The sequence below is a fragment of the Prionailurus bengalensis genome, chromosome D4, assembly GCF_016509475.1.
Source record: "Prionailurus bengalensis isolate Pbe53 chromosome D4, Fcat_Pben_1.1_paternal_pri, whole genome shotgun sequence".
Lineage (NCBI taxonomy): Eukaryota > Metazoa > Chordata > Mammalia > Carnivora > Felidae > Prionailurus > Prionailurus bengalensis.
The window spans coordinates 24,406,136-24,423,435 of record NC_057359.1 but is presented as its reverse complement, the minus strand read 5'-3'; the positions used below and the strand labels follow the sequence as shown (position 1 = coordinate 24,423,435).

At 40.9% G+C, this 17,300-nt stretch overlaps 1 protein-coding gene across 2 annotated transcripts in view; it reads left to right on the top strand.

The window, feature by feature from the left end:
- The window catches only part of FRMD3 (FERM domain containing 3), a 307,593-nt gene extending 290,600 nt beyond the window's left edge, over positions 1-16,993 (top strand). The window contains exons 14-15 of one of the 2 annotated variants that reach the window (XM_043567036.1): positions 11,549-12,007; positions 16,770-16,993. In XM_043567036.1, the coding sequence (XP_043422971.1) occupies positions 11,549-12,007; positions 16,770-16,783 (473 nt within the window). In that variant the 3' untranslated portion in view covers positions 16,784-16,993. Of the gene's footprint in view, positions 1-11,548; positions 15,280-16,769 lie in introns of those variants that run through there. The other variant, XM_043567035.1, reaches the window with a different exon arrangement.
- Positions 16,994-17,300: the final 307 nt, after the last annotated feature.

Genomic DNA, 17,300 nt, shown 5'->3' with positions numbered 1-17,300 from the left:
GGCAACCTTAGTTACAGTTTGAGCATAGACATGAAGGGAAAGTAATATGAAACTCCAGACATCTAACAATAGTGGCTAGAAAAATAATGAAAGAGAAGAAAGCACTTATTCCCTTGCCTACTTCCTCCGTTCCAGGAAAATAAGTGAATACTACTGTGATTGAGATCAAAGTAGTAGAACACTTGGGTGACTTTGAAACATCAGCAATTTGGCTGATTTGGTCACAGCAGCAGTTATAGACAGACAGCCTATATGCCAAAAAGGATCCACAGGCACATTTTGTGTGAGCTGTATGAATGTGTTTTAAAATTGGAATTTTAAAGCTTTCAGATGAAGCTCAATATGGTCAATTTTCCCCAGTCCCCAGCACTCCCTAATGTCTCACACTCATTCACATCGAGTACCTGCCTGGCCTGTGGAGCCACTGGCCTTTGTGACCCTGTATTAGTTACTGTGATTCTGTCTTCCCCAGAAGCTACTGCCTTCACCTTTTGCTTATGCTCTACTTTTCGTCCTTGTATCCTGTACTTCTCAAAAGAAAAATAAATGAGGGAAGGGGAGTCAGGAGCGCTGGGAATAGGGACTGAAATTTTACATAATGTGGCTAGAAAAGGCCTCACTGAGAAAGTGAGGTTTGTTTAAAGACCCGTGAAGAGCGAGCGAGTGTGAAGCAATCTGGAGGGAAGAGTGCTCCAAGCAGACGGAACGGCAGGTACAAAGGCCCTTTGGTGGGAGCACAACTGGCATAGCTGAGGGACAACAGGGCATCTGTGTGGCTGCAATGGAGTGAACAAAGGAGAGAGCCATAGGGGAACAAGGTCAGAGACGTTAGGAGGGAAGGACACAGCACACTGAGTAGGGACTGTAAGGACTTGGCTTGTCCTGGCCACGGGAGAGTGTTGAACAGCATGGCATAAACCGCCTTATGCTTTCATGAGGATCAGTCCAGCCGCTGTATTGATAGGGGCCCTAACATGGGCATGGGCTGAAGCAGGGAGATAAGATAAGATGCTGGGGCAGTAATATAGGTGAGAAAGGACATAGCTTGGACCGGGGTGGTAGCAGTGGAGGTAGTGAGAAGTAGTCTGATTCTGGATATGTTTTAAAGGTAGAGACATAGAAGCTGCTGATAGGTACAGTGTGGGTGTACATAGAGGAAAGTCAAGGTTTTGGGTGTGAGCAAACCCACCCAAAGGTGGGAAGGCATGGGGGGGGGGGTGGAAGAATGGCATTAATTTGCCATCAATTAAATACTGCAGTCTGAAGACATGCGATTTCCCTTACCCTCGTGTTATAGGAGAAGGATGTGGAAAGCAGAAGACAGAGGGAGAAGACGTTGTGTGTTAGGAGATGTGAGGAAGAAAAAACATACATGGGAGATGCTGTTAGTACAAAAAGTATGGAAGATCTGTGTGACCACAGGAGCAAAGAAAATAGCCAAAATAACCAGAATGGGAATGGTCTTTCTAGAGCAGTAATATAACCTATATCCAATACATTATTTTCACTACTCTCCTGAAGAGGAAAGTACACGGACCCTCCTTCTGGGGATATGGAATACCAGATATGTAAGGATTTAGCATTCCACAATCCTAATGCTTGTCATGTTCCTCTCCACTGTGAATATTTTCTCCCTTCAGAGAAATACTCTTCATGCAGTATTATATGGTAGTAGGAAGATTATGGCTTGCATTTATTTTTTTTAGTTTTATTGAAGTGAAATTCATGTGACTGACCATTTTATAATTTTTTTAACGTTTATTCATTTTTGAGAGACAGAGACAGAGAGGCATGAGTGGGGGGGAGGGCAGACAGAGAGAGAGGGAGACACAGACTCTGAAGCAGACTCCAGGCTCAGAGCTATCGGCACAGAGCCTGACATGGGGCTCGAACTTATGAACCTTAAGATCATGACCTGAACTGAAATCAGATGCTTAACCGACTGAGCCACCCAGGCACCCCACAACAAACCATTTTAAAGTGAAGAATACAGTAGTGTTTAGTTCCTTCACAATGTTTTACAACTAACACCTCTGTCTAGTTTCAAAATGTTTTCATCACCCCGAAAGGAGGAAGCCTATTAAGCAGTCACTTATTCCTCTCTTCCCTCAGCCCCTGAAACTGTAAGTGCACTTTCTGTATTTATGGACTGACCTATTCTGGATACTTCAGATAAATGGAATCATACATTATGTGACTTTTTGTGTCTGTCATCTTTCACTTAGCATACATTTTTTTTAGTTTCATTCATGTAGCATGTATCCATACTTCATTGCCTTTATGGCTGAATATTCCATTGTATGGATATACCATATTTTTTTTTTTTAGTTTATTTTGAGAGAGACAGAAAGAGAGTGTGTGAGCAGGGGAGGGGCAGAGAGAGAGGGAGAGAGAGAGTCCCAAGCAGGCTCTGCACTGTCAGCACAGAGCCCAACATGAGGCTCGATCCCACGAACCATGAGATTGTGACCTGAGCCAAAATCAAGAGTCAGACATTCAACTGACTGAGCCACCCAGGTGCCCCTAAACACACCATATTTTATCTGTTCAACCACTGATGGGTTGCTTCCACCTTTTGACTACTGGAAGAGTGCTACTGTGAACATTTGTGTACATGTATTGGCTTGAGTAGTTGTTTTCAACTCTTTGGAGTATATACATTGGAGCAGAATTGCTGCATCAGATGGTAGTTCTATGTTTAACTTTTTGAGGACCTGCCAAACTGTTTTCCACAGCAGCTGAACCATTTTTAAACCCCCATTGGTACAAGAGTTCTAATTTCTCTGCATTCTTACCAACACTTGTTATTTTCAGGTTTAAAAAATAGTCACCATCCTAGTGGGTGTAATGTGCTTTTTGTGGTTTTGATTTGCATTTCCCTAATGACTAGCGATGTTAAGCATCTTTTCATGTGCTTGTGGGACCTTGTATGTGGCTTACATGTTTTATGGTATTGTTCATATACATTGCTCAGTGCTATCATAGCAGAGCTATCAGGAAATATCTGAATTTTGAAAGAGACAACCAATAATTCACTTCTGCACATCTTCCCCCCCCCCCCCCCGTTTTATTGGGATATAATTGAAATACATCACTGTATAATTTTTAATGTTTATTCTTGAGAGAGAGAGAGAGAGAGAGAGAGAGAGAGAGAGAGAAGCATGAGTGGTGGAGGGGCAGAGCAAGAGAGGGACACAGAATCTGAAGCAGGCTCCAGGCTCTGAGCTGTCAGCACAGAGCCCGACACGGGGCTCGAACTCATGAGCTGTAAGATCATGACCTTAGCCAAAGTCAGATGCTTAACTGACTGAGCCATCCAGGCACCCCACATCACTGTGTAAGTTTAAAGTGTACAGTATAATGGCTTGACTTACATATGTTGTGAAATGATTCCCACAGCAAGGTTAGTTAGGATACACTGTCTCATACAGATAGGATTTTTAAAAAACAAAAATTCTTTGCAATGAGAACTCTCAGCATCTGTTATCTTAATTTTCATGTGTATAATATGGCAGTGTTCCTATAGTCTTCATGTTTTACATTATATTCTTAGCACTTACTTTATTCTATAACTGGAAGTTTGAACCTTTTAATCCCCTTCCTCCAATTCCGCCCACAATTCTGAACCACTACCTCTGGTAGCCACAAATCTGATTTATTTTTCTGTGTTTTCTTAAATTCAGTTCCTAAGACTATACATGACCATTGTTTCATGTGCCTGTTGGCCATTTGTATATCTTCTTGGAATAATGTTTATTCAGGGACTTTGTCTATTTTTAATTGGATTATTTGTTTTTGGTTTTTTTTTTTTTTTTTTTTTGCCATTTAGTTGTAGTTCTTTATATATTTATATACTAACTCCTTATCAGATAGATGGTTTGCAAATATTTTTCTTCCCATTTTGTAGGTTGTCTTTTCAGTTTGTTGATTCTTTTGTTGGGAAGAACTTTTTAGTTTGACATAGGCCTACTTATTTATTTTGTTGCTTGTAACTTAGGTGTCGTATCTAGAAAATCATTGCCAAGACCCATGTCAAAGAGCTTGTTTCCTGTGTTTTCTTCAAGGAGTTTTGTGGTTTCATGTTTTTTGTCTGTCTTTAATGCATTTTGAGTTAATTTTTGTGAGTGGAGTAAGAACAACAGTCTAGCTTCTTTCTTCTAAATGTGAATATCCAGTTTTCCCAGCACCATTTTATTGATGAGACTGTCTTTTCTCCATTGAGTATTCTTGGCTCCCTTGTTGAGTACTATTTGACCAGGTATGCTTGAGTTTATTTCTTGGCTGTCAATTGTGTTCCATGATTTTTTTTGTCTGTTTTTATGCCAGTACCATTCTGTTTTGATTACTATACGTTACTGAAATCAGGAAGTGTGATACCTCTTGATTTATTCTTCTTTCTCAGGACTGTTGTGCCTATTCAAGGTCTTTTGTAGTTCCATATAAATTTTAGGATTGTTTTCTCTACTTCTATAAAAAATGCCATCAGAATCTTGACAGGTATTACACTGAATCTGTAGATAGATTTTGGTAGCGTTGACATTTTAACAATATTAATTCTTATCCATAAATATGGGATATCTTTCTATTTGTGTCTTCTCAATTTCTTTCATCAGTGTCTTGTAGTTTTCAGGGTAGAGATCTTTCACCTTTTTGGTTAAGTTTATTCCCAAGTATTTTATTGTTTTTGATGCTATTGTAAATGGGATTGTTTTATTTCCTTGTCAGATAATTCATTGTTAGTGTTTAGAGATACTATTTTTTTGTGTGTTAATTATATATCCTGCAACTTTACTGAATTTGTTGATTGGCTCTAACAGTTTTCTAGTTGAGTCTTTAGGATTTTCTATTTATAAATAGACATGTTATCATGTTATCAATTAATCATGTTATCATTTAATAGAGACAGGTTTTATTTCTTCCAACTCTGATGCCTTTTGTTTATCTTTCTTGCCGACTGCTCTGGCAAGGATTTCCAGTACTATGTTGAATAGGAGTGGTGAGAATGGCACCTTTGTCTCGTTCCTGATCTTAGAGGAAAAGCATTCAGCCTTTCACCGTTGAGTATGATGTCAGCTGTGGGCTTATCGTATGTGATCTTTTTATTATGTTGAGGTACACTCCTTCAGTACCTGATTTGCTGAGTTTTTATCATAAATGGATGTTGAATTTTGTCAAATGCTTTTCTGTGTCTATTGAAATAAGATGTCTTCTTTCATTCTGTTAATGTAATGTATCACACTGATTGCAGGTTGAAACTTCCCAGGTATAAATCCCCCTTGATTGTGGTAAATGATCCTTTCAATGAGTTGCTAAATTCAGTTTGCTATTATTTTACTAAGAATTTTTGCATCTATATTCATTAGGGATGCTGGTCTGTAGTTTTCTGGTAGTGTTCTTTTCTGGCTTTGGTGTCAGGGTAATGCCAACCTTATAAAATTATACATGAAAAAGGAAATGTTATAACTTATACTGTAGATTCTGTCTCATGTAAGAAGGATTAACCCTGCTTTCTTTTTGTTACCATGATATGCTTGAAGTATCTTTTCCATCCTTTCACTCTCAGTCTATGTTGTGTCTGTAATACTAAAGTGAGCCTCCTGTAGGAGACATATTGTTGGATCTAGTTGTTTTTATCCAGTCAGCCATTCTGTGTCTTCTGACTGGAGAATTTAATCTGTTTATGTTTAAAGTAGTTATTGCTAATTAAGGGCTTACTATTGCTGTTTTGATAATTGTTCCTTGTTTCTTATCCTCTTTTTTTCTTGTTGTTTTTAATGTTTTGGTGTCTTGTGGTATCAGTAGGCTTTGATTTCTTTATCATGTTCTTTTGTGTAATTCCTACAGATTTTTCCCTTGTGGCTACCATAAAGCTTACATAAACTATCTTAAAGTTATAACACTGTATTTGAAAATAATAACTTTAACAGAATTCCTAAGCTCTACACTTTGACTTCTGCTCCCTTTCACATTTTATGGTTACAGTTTACATATTTTTATATTGTGTAATAAGATTTTATTTATGATTTTTATTTTTTACCTTTTACTAAGGGCACATGAATTATGTTCCACCTTTACCATACTACACAATCTAACTTTGACTGTATTTTACCATTACCAGTGAGTTTTACACTCCCTTTTTCATTTTTATGATAATTAGTGTCCTTTTATTTCCACTAAAAGAGGTACCTTTAGCATGTCTTGTAAAGTAGGTCTAGTGGTAAAGAATTTCCTCAGCTTTTGTTTGTTTGGGAAAGTTTTTATTCCTCTTTCATTTCTGAAAGACAGCTTCACTGGGTATAGCATTTTTGTTTGACAGGCTTTTTTCTTTTGATCGCTTGCATATGTTATCCCATTCTCTTCTGGCCTGAAAGGTGCCTGTTGACAATCTGCCAATGGTCTCATTGGGTTTCTGCTGTATGTAACTTCTCTTTTCTCTTGCTGCTTTTAAAATTCTTTGTCTTTTGGGGCGCCTGGGTGGCTCAGTCGGTTAAGCGTCCAACTTCAGCTCAGGTCATATCTCATGGTCTGTGAGTTTGAGCCCCGCGTCAGGCGCTGTGCTGACAGCTCAGAGCTTGGAGCCTGCTTCGGATTCTGTGTCTCCCTCTCTTTCTGCCCCTCCCCTGCTCACGCTCTATCCCTGTCTATAAAATAAAAACATTAACTTTTTTTTTAATTCTTTGTCTTTCACATTTGACAAATTATATGACTGGGTGTTGCTCTATTCAGGTTCAACCTCTTTGGGGTCCTATGAGCCTCTTGGGCCTGAATGTGTATTTCTCCCTCAAGGTTTGGGAAGTTTTCTGCCATTGTTGCTTTTTAAAAAAATTATAGTTGACACACAACGTTACATTAGTCATAGATGGACAACAGCGATTTGACAACTCTATACATTATGCTGTGGTCACTGCAAGTGTAGCTACCATTCACCACGATACAACACTATTACAAGACTGTTAACTATATTCCCTATGCTGTACCTTTTATCTCTGTGACTTGTTCCTTCTGTAATTGGAAGCTTGTATCTCCCACTCCCCTCCACCCATTTTGCACACCTTGCCCCTGCAGCCATCGACTTGTTCTCTGTATTTATGCGTCTGTTTCGGCTTTTTGGTTTTGTTTTTTGTATTCCATGTATAAGTGAAATTATATTGTACTTAATGTCCTTGGGGTTCACCTTGTTTGGCACTCTGTGCTTTCTGTACCTGGCTGTCTGTTTCCCTCCAAAGGTTAGGGAAGTTTTCAGCTACTATTTTTTCAAGTAAGTGTTCTGCCCTCTCTTCTTCTGGGACCCTTATAATGTGAATATTTGCTTAATTTTGGCCAAGAGATCCCTTTACCTATACTCACTTTTAAAAATTCTTTTTTGGGGGCATCTGGGTGGCCCAGTCAGTTCAGCATCCGACTTCAGCTCAGGTCATGGTCTCACAGTTCATGAGTTCAAGCCCCATGTTGGACTCTGTGTTAACAAACAGCTCAGAGCCTAGAGCCTGCTTCAGATTCTGTATCTCTCTCTCGCTCTCTCCCCCTCTCCTCCTCATGTTCTGCCTCTGTCTCTCAAAAATAAAATGTTAAAAAAAAACAAAACAATTTTTTTTTTTCTTTTTGCCGTTCAGGTTAGGTGCTTTCTAATCCTGTGTCTTCCAGGTCACTGATCTGTTCATTCTTCTGTATCCACTAAGTTACTATTGATTTTCTCTTGCATATTTTTTCATTTCTTTGGTTAAGTTTGGAGTTCAACTCTTTTCTCCAGGCCAGCAAGCATCTTTTTTTTAAATTTTTTTAAATATTTTTGAGAGAGAGAGAAACAGAGCATGAGCATGGGAGAGGCACACACAGAATTGGAAGCAGGCTCCGAACTGTCAGCACAGAGCCCAACCCAGGGCTCAAACTCATGAGCCATGAAATCATGACCTGAGCTGAAGTCGGACACTTAATCGACTGAGCCACCCAGGTGCCCCAGTATGTTGATTACTGTAAAATCTTTATCAGATAGGTTTATCTTCATTTCATTTAGTTCTTTTTCTCTGATTTTGTCTTGTTATTCCATTTGGAGCATATTCCTTTGTCTCCTCACTTTACTTTCTGTGTTTATTTCTATGACTTAGGTGGCAAAACTGCCTCTTCTAAATACAAAAGAATGGCCTTGTGTATGGTTGTCTCCTGTGTGTTCCTGATTACTTTGGCTGGCTCAGCTGTGACCAGTATGGACTGGGGTTCGCAGGGCTCTTTGTGCTGAGGGCACCCTGGCAGAACAGCTGAAGCTGAAGTGGGTACAAGCCAGGGGGTCCTGGGGTGCTCACACAGGGTGCACCCTGGTGCCTGGAACTGAGGCAGGTACTAGCTGGGTGTTCCCAGGGTGCCTTATGCAAGGAGCATTCTGGCTTGGGTCGCTGGACCTGAAGCCGGTGTGAGCTTGCCCTAGCAAGTCATCTGGAGCTGAGGTGTGGGCCCAGGTGTGGGCCTGCAGTGCAGGGTGCTTTGCTCCTGTGATACCTTGGTGAGATGACTGGAGCTATCGTGAGCACTGATTAGGCATGCCTCAGTGTGTGCTGTGCCAGGGCCACTTTGGTTGGACAAATGGAATGGTGTAAATTAGGGTCCCAGGCCTCACGGACCCTGCTCCCATCCGTGCTACCAAGATGGAGGGAAACTGTAAACCATGCTAGTCACCAGCCCCTCTGACCTGGAGAGAGTTCCAGAGCTTGCCTGACATTTGGCAGAGTTCTAGAGCTGGATCCTTTGTATTGTTGTTGCTCTTTAAAATTTTTTTTAATGTTTATCTTTGAGAGAGTGAGCGAGTGAGCACATGAGCAAGTCGGGGAGAGGCAGACAAAGAATCCAAAGTAGGCTCCAGACTCTGAGCTGTCAGCACCCCGACATGGGGCTCGAATTCACAAACCAGGAGATCATGCCCTCAGCCGAAGTCAGATGCTTAACTGACTGAGCCACCCAGGCGCCCCTGTTGCTTTTTTAAACCACAGCTCTTTTTGTGTGTCCCAGGGCATCCAGGACTGGTATGGGCTGGGTGCCTAGGGCTCCCTGAGGTGGCAGCCTGGCTATTCTATCCAGACCCTGCTCCCATCTGTGCTATAGAGTTGGCAGGGGAATGTAAACCGTGACAGTTGCCAGCCCCTCTGATCCAAAGAGAGTTCTAGCAGTTCTGTTGCCATCTGGCAGAGTTCTAGGGCTCGATCTTTCATATGGTAGCTGCTCTTTTAACCACAGCTTGTTTCTGTGCTGCAGTGAATCTGCTCCCAGTCTCAGTATTAGCTCTCCCCTGTGTAGTTGGCAGCATCAGGGGTAGGGGTTTCCTTCATTACAACGTCTCCATCTCTCTTGCCATTCTCTATGTGTTCTAGTGTGTTGTGCAGAAGCTATTCATTCATCCTGCCATTCTTCAGGAGGAATTGCTCTGTAACTAGCTGTAGATCTGGTGTGGAGGTGGAGGAAGTGAGTTCAGGGTCTTCTTGTTGTATCTTAGACCAGAAGCCCAGCCTTTGTTGCTTTAAATATCCTTTCTATCCCTTTTTTTCTCTTTCCCTTCTTGGATTTCTGTAATGCCAGTATTGTTTCTTTTCATTTTATCCCATAAGGTCTGTAGGCTGATCTCACTTTTTCATTTTTTTTGCTTTACTGACTGGATAATTTGAAATGTCCAATCTTCCGGGTTGCTAATTCTTCCTTCTGCATAGTTGAGTGTGCCTTTGAAGCTCTCTGTTGAATTCTTCAGTTCAGTTACTCCATTCCTCAGCTCTAGGATTATTTTTGAGAAAGAGACAAAGTGTGAGCAGAGGAGGGGCAGAGAGAGAGAGAGGGAGACACAGAGTCTGAAGCAGGCTCCAGGCTCTGAACTGTCAGCACAAAGCCTGACACGGGGCTCAAACCCACAGTCTGCTGGATCATGACATGAGCCAAAGTCAGATGCTTAACCAACTGAGCCACCCAGACGCCCCTAGGATTCTTTTTGATGGTTTTTGCTTCTTTGAACTTGTCATTTATGTTCATTTTTCATTTTCCTAATTTTGTTTAGTTAGCTGTGTGTTCTTGTTCACTAAACCTCTTTAAGAGGATTATTTTGAATTCTTTGACAGTTCCCAGATCTCCATTTCTTTAAGGTTATTAGTGCTATATTAGTTTCCTCTGGGGCAGTCATAGTTGCCTTTTTGTGATTATTAATTCCTTACTTTGGTATCTGCAAGTGGTAAGTAATCTCCTCTCCCAGACTTTGCAGGTTCATTTTGGCAAAGACACTTCAACAGTTAGCTTGGTTTGGATTTCTGGACAGGTCTACCAGTAACATCTTTGGGCCTGCTATTATGGACTATTTGGGAGCATGGCAAGGGTTTAAGCTCTGAGATCATGGGTGGTTAGGTGTGCTGCCAACTGAGAACAGCTTGATAGGACTGCTGGCTTGGTGCCCGGCCCAAGTGAGGCTGTACGATGGGCACCAGAGTTTCCTAGATTTTCAGGGTAGGCTTACTGGATGGTCAGGACTCGATGCTATACTCAGGGAAGGTAGGGTTATGAATTAGCTTCCTTGCCCTGCTAGGGCAGCAGGATGGGATGCAGGACCTGCATAGTTTGTTCTCTGGGGGCCTGGATTAAGCAAGAGTGTGCACTGGAAAGCCCAGGGAGGTGAGGCCACTCGTTTTTCTCTGCGTTCAAGTGCCACTGGAAGTAGGGCTGTTGAATGGTCTATGCAACATCCGACGTGTGCTAGTTAGGCTCCATGGTCAGGCGGGCTTAAAATTTTCAGCAATGAGTGGGGCTATGAATTAGTTTCCCTGCCCGGACACGGCAGGAGAAGCAGCTCAAAGGCTAGTGAGGCTCTTTGTTGTCCTCACTCAAGCTGACTCATGCTGCAGTTTTTCTGGCCAACAGGGCTCCTTGCTTTGCCCTGAGGGCAGTCAGCCCTGCCCACCTACCCCTTAGCTTGAGCACTGCTGAGTACCGCAGCTTGCAGGCGTTCTCACCAGCCCTTCCTGTCACATGGGTTTGGGGACTACTCTCCATAGCCATTAGCTGTGACTCAACCCAATGGGCATCCATTTCAACATAGAGAATGTTAAAATGTTAAATGAAGGGAGCAAGGTGCAAATTTGTGCATACATGATCGCACTTATCTAAATCTCGAAACCACTAACTCGTACCTAGAATATGTAAAAATAGACTATCATTGAACAGTAGATTCTATAATCTGTCATGCAGTGAAGTACTATATAGTGTTGACTTCTAAAAGACACTGCTCAAAATTACATTAGTGGTTGTCATCTTATTCTCGCCGACATGGCCCAAGTTGGAAGTTTGCAGACCATAACTGTACACACAAATATTGCCAGCCATTGGTTATTTGGGGTTTAGCATGCTCACCTTAAAGTCATTTTTTGTAACAGACCCTGTTAAAATTAGGATTCCACAGAACAATTTCCTGAATTCCATTTTTTTCTCTTTTTTTGGTTGGTTTCCATCTACAGATCTTTGTGGGGGGTGGGGCAGGGAACCCACAACCTGAAATATAAAATTAAGGGTAAAAAATGTCTCTTTACAGGTGTTCCCTTACCCAAAGAAGACATTTCTGCCCCCTTGATCTCTAGCTCGCCAGTGAAGGAAGCCCGGGAGTATGAAAACCCCCCAAGTGAAGAGGAAGATAAAATAAAAGAAGAGCCCTTGACCATCTCTGAACTGGCATACAACCCGAGTGCCAGCCTGCTCCCCACCCCTGTTGATGATGATGAGATTGACATGCTCTTTGACTGTCCATCGAGGCTGGAGTTGGAAAGAGAAGACACAGATTCATTTGAGGAACTGGAAGCAGATGAAAATGCCTTTTTGATGGCCGAAGAAGAAGAGCTGAAGGAGGCTCGCCAAGCTTTGTCGTGGAGCTATGACATTCTGAGCGGCCATATTCGGGTGAACCCACTGGTCAAGAGTTTTTCCAGGCTCCTTGTGGTGGGCCTGGGGCTGCTGCTCTTTGTATTCCCCCTGCTCCTCCTCCTTTTGGAGTCAGGTATTGATCTCTCCTTCTTATGTGAAATCCGCCAGACGCCAGAGTTTGAGCAGTTTCACTATGACTACTACTGTCCTCTAAAGGAGTGGGTGGCTGGCAAAGTAAACCTCATTCTCTACATGCTGGGTTGCTCATAAAGTTCATATCTCATGTGACTAAGGGCTATATTCAATACTAGTGATTTGTTTTTTTTTGTTTTTTTCAGCAACTGCCTGGTTCCGAATGGTCATGGGGCCATCAACAGGTGTTCGTTACTCATAACTGATTATTAAAAACTTTAAGTTAGCTTTCCATAATTCACTGCAGCTAAGTAAGTTTAAGTCAAATGCAGTTATTTTAGTTCTAGGTCAGGAAGATGGCCTTTAACCAAAAATATGTTTATTTTTTAGTATACTACAGACATGCTCTTTATCTATTATATCATAATACAGAATACATTGTGCTGAATTAGATTTCCCCCTTTTTTAATAGTTAGCACCATTATAAGGTTCAGAATCAGAATTTTAGTAAAAACCCAAGAGAAAGTTTTTGAATATAATCCTTAGTGAAAACAATGTCCTCTAACCGATGCCTATACAACTAAATTTATGCTGGGCTTTTGTTTTCTGTTTTTTTAAAACTATTTTTATGTGTTCAAAATATTTTGGTAAATTTTTAGCAAAAAAAAAAAAAAAAGAAGCCTCCTGGAGTTATTTAAGTGTACAGATTGTAAGACTAATGCACAAAGGGTATGTCGAGAATTTTTTAATGTTTTGGCACTGGTTTGTTTTTTAAAATATTTTTGGCTGAACAATTACATAATTTGTTACCTTCAGAGGAGATAGAAGATAGGTAGAAAGACACTGTAGTAAGTAAGCTCTTAAAATGGATGATGGAACTAGAGGATGTAGAAACTAAGAACACTCAAGCAGATGCTGGGTAGTCTGTTTTTCAAAGTATTTGGACAAGAGGACTTTCATTTGCATTCTGTCCATAATATTTTGGTTGGGGAAGCAGAATGTTTTTAAAAGAAAGTGAAACTAAAGGAAAAAAGTTAAAAGTTATGGTAGTTAATTGCACATGATCGTACATTAACCCAAGAGGGGAAGCAGATGGGGATGGGGCAAGTGGCAAAACAGGAGTTCTGGTGAGGCTGGTACGCAAGTGGTGGCAGGCAAACCAGCTTTTCTGAAAGCGGTGTTGATGCATGGTACTGGATGATATAATGTGTACTTACTGTTGAGTCGACACGAATATGTTTAAGTGGATCTAAATAAAAGTGGAGAAACTTTAAGGCATAGTTTTTTGGTCCCTCATGCCATTCATTTTGATTCTGTGGAAGAAATTTCAAAAGAAGTGTGTGTGTGAGAAGGATGGGGGGAGGATATGAAAAGAATGGATTTTGACTTATTGATCATGCTGATGATCTTCGTTTGTGTTGGCCATTATATTCCTTTCCCGGTTTTCTTAAGATCTTAACTCATTCATAATTGGGGCTCCCATTAAGAAAGTAGAATGGATTCATTAGGTGATCCACCATTTCAGCCTGGGTGAAATAGTAAAATGACTCCCTAGCCAGATAGCAGAGGGGACAAATGTTCTAGTACCTTCCTTCATACCATTAAAATCCACAACAGAAAGACAAGTACTCTGCATGGGGAGGCAACAGATCCTACCAATACTGTGGTATAACTGAGAAAGAAAAGGGTATGGAGTTTAGGGCATTGGGATTTCTCCTTGGATTGAGAATGTTCCAATCCCTTCATTTACAAAGGGATTGGATGTCCATATTCTCTCCTAAACTGTAATAGATGCTTCAACTCTATCATGAGCCTGATTTCCAAATTGGCCATTCCTGTCCTACTCATTCATGGAGCTCTGAGCACTGTATTAGACATTTAAGTTTGAAAATAAGTTTTAAAAAGTCTGCTCATGAAGCCTTCAGTTGAGCAAACTATAATACACATTTGCTATTAAGTTTGTAGGGTGTTTTCTCTCACGTGCTTTCAGTGATTTATTTTGCTTTTTCTTGAAGAATCTTTATTGCCTGAAATTTGATACCAATTCTATTGGTAGCAATAGATTTTCTATAGTTTATTTTGGAAGTTTTCAAAGGTTTTGTTATGACTTCCAAGTCATACTTTCTGACAAAAGGGTACCCAGTATAGTCTGCACAAAATTAGTCCCCCTTGTCATCATGCTTATCATTTCCTTTGAGGTTCTAACCATAACAAACCTAGCCCTTGCCCTTTTAAAGTAATATTAAATATTTTTTTAATCATGGAAGCAATATATTATTGCCCATCATGAAACCCTGAACAATACTGACAGGATAAATGCCACACACAATCCAACCATGCAGATTTATATTAGGGAGTAACAAATTACTTTTAACATTTCCAGCTAACATCTCTTTCAGGCAAAAAACATCATTATTGAATAGAAACGTTTTTTAAGTGAAGGAGTTAACAGAATAGGGTCTGCTGAATTTAAGCACTAGCCACCAAACATAAAACTTGGATCCTGAAATACCTTTTTGTCAGAATGGCATCAGCCTTTTAGAAATATCCACTTAAGTTTTGTTAGGAGACAGTCACCAGCTGCCTGAATCAAATGAGGAGAAAAGTGCTTCCAAAGATGGTGAGTTTATAACATAGTGAGATACAGAATTCAAAGCAAGTGTGTGAGTATATGTATATTCCATATTATTGGTATAGATGTGTTTATATATGAATCTGTATATATGTGTGTGTATTTTTATACACACAACTGACATGCCTTTCATACACAGTTGTGTTTGTTTTTCCCCAATTGAGGAGTCTGTAACATATTATTCTTTTTCCCTCTCAGATATCATGGTGGATAAAACCCACAGTCTCAAAGCTTTCAATTTTCCACAGTTCAAACAACTGTGTGTACATTTGTGGTTATACATACACACATATATGGCAAATACATATACACACACAGTCTTGTCTTTAGTGCTAATGCAAGTTGATCATGAAAAAAATGTAGGTAAAGTATCGTGTATTTCTGTCTGTGCTTGGAACATACTGTAAAATGTTATGTATTTGGAATATATTTTGTGGTTTGTCTAATATTTATAAAGACAACTCTGGGAAGAATTCAAAAGTTGATTTCATTGAAATACTAGAGATACTGGGGCCATGTGACCTGTGATTGGAGCCTTATCTTTGTATAGTGAAACCTGCATTTCTATGTCAACATCCAGATTGTTTTATATGTTAATATGGTGGCAGGAATCCCTAATAAAAATACTCTGGGGAAAAATGTTTCTGCAATCATTCAGTTTTATTCAAAGGAAAGTTGTATAAATAGCCTATTGGAAACTACAGAAAGGTGCCATATTTGACCATGAATGAGGTCACCCTTGAATGGTGATAGTGTGAAAAAACAAAACAAAAAGCAAAATTACAAGTAATGGATGGAATCAACCCTTTGCAGAAATCACTCAGGCTAAAACCAGGAATATTGAGTGTACTGAAAATGCACCCAGATATAAAAGATAGCTATAGTCTAATTAATGGCATTAAGATAACTAGAGAAATAGCAAAGCATGGAAAAAACAGAAGAGAGGGTTCTTCATTACAGATAGGAGGAAGGATTGCAGGATGTTAAAAAATTGGTAGGTAGTCATTTCTGGCAGAAAAGGGTGCTTTCCTGTGCCAGAGAGAGCCACGTCAGATGTAACACTTGCCATGAAACTTCTGTTCATGGGCTCTGGAAGAATCTTATTATTCTATTCTTATCTTCCCTTTTCTATACAGCATGGCCTAAAAGGCCCTCTGCTTTGGTTTGACACAAAGCTAACAACTCCATACCTGATTGCTAAATCAGAAGGTGTTTCTGTTGAAGCAGAAAGGGCGCTCTATAGGAACACCATAGATGTCAAGCCAAATTGTACCTCAGCTGTGGTAGCCTCAAGTCTGTCATTCTGTTTTACTCAGATATAATGGACATATAAAACTCTATTAGTTTTAGGTGTAGAACATAATGGTTATATATACGTATATGTTGTGAAATGATCACACATGAAGTGTAGTCAAAATCCATCACCTCACAGAATTATTTATTTTGTGATGAGAACCTTTAAGATATACTCACTTAGCAACTTTCAGTGCAATATAGTATTGTTAACTAGAGTTCCCGTGTTGTATGCTACGTCTCCAGGACTTATGTATCTTATAAATGGAAGTTTGTACCTTTTGACCACTTTCATCCATTTTGCCCACCTGAGGGTGGGGAGTGGGGGAAGTCTGTCAAGTTCTTACTCAGCAGTCGTCAGAGGTCAGGCTGTAGAGTACAGGCAAGAAAAGAATTCTGTGGTTATTATTCAGGCATGAGGTGACTTAGGGACCTATGGTCCCAGCTCTAGCTGCCGTAGCTCACAACTTTATTTGGCTTAGTGTCTACAGACTGGAAGGTTCACACAAGGTGACTCTGGGCTACTTATTCCTTGAGAAGTCCAGTCTCCTGACCCAACCTCATCTCTTGGGAGAAACCCTTTCCCTTATTCCTACAGTCTTTGCTTAGCCCAACAGGGAAAAGATCTCTTAACCACATTCCAGCCTGGAAGGAAAGTACTGGGGAGAAGGTTCCACCTGTGGGGTGACCTCGGGATGGTTGTGGTTGATGAATTTGAGACTCTTTGGGCCATCTGTCTCTACTGGGTGGAGATAATGTATTAAAAGTCCCTGCTTACTTGTCCTCCTGCTTCTTCTCTCTCTCTCTCTTTCTCTTGGACCTGCTTTTGGGCTTCCAGTCTACATGCAGTAAACAGACCCAGCAGGACCAGCCCGTGGTGGGCCCAGCCAGGACTCGGCTCTCCACACACCAGCCTCGGTCTGTGATGGGGTGGGTAAGTTTGGCGAGCCCCACCCAATGGGCTCAGCTGCCATCACTTCAGAGAGGACAAAAGAAGCCTCACTTGGGTCTCAGATCCCAGCTGTGCTCTCCAACCTATTAATAAAACTGATTTTAATCCTCTCTTGGCCATCGTGTCTATTGTCTACTGGGAACTGGGGTGGTGGCTGGGGGCGAGAGTCACACTTAGCACACTCCAGAATATTGAGGATCTCTGCAACCCGCAGCAGGGGAAGAAAGACAGGGCTGCTTCTGGCTGGACCTCAGGCATCAGGGGATGTCGGCCACTGACACTGGCCCTGCCAGGCCCTGCAAGTGAGTGAGGGGGCTTGAGACTTAGTAAAGAACAAAAGGTTAGTTGGAACCAAGCATCCCTATTCTTTACCTGTAGCTGATGCTTTAATCAAATATCTCCTTGGAAAGATAACCA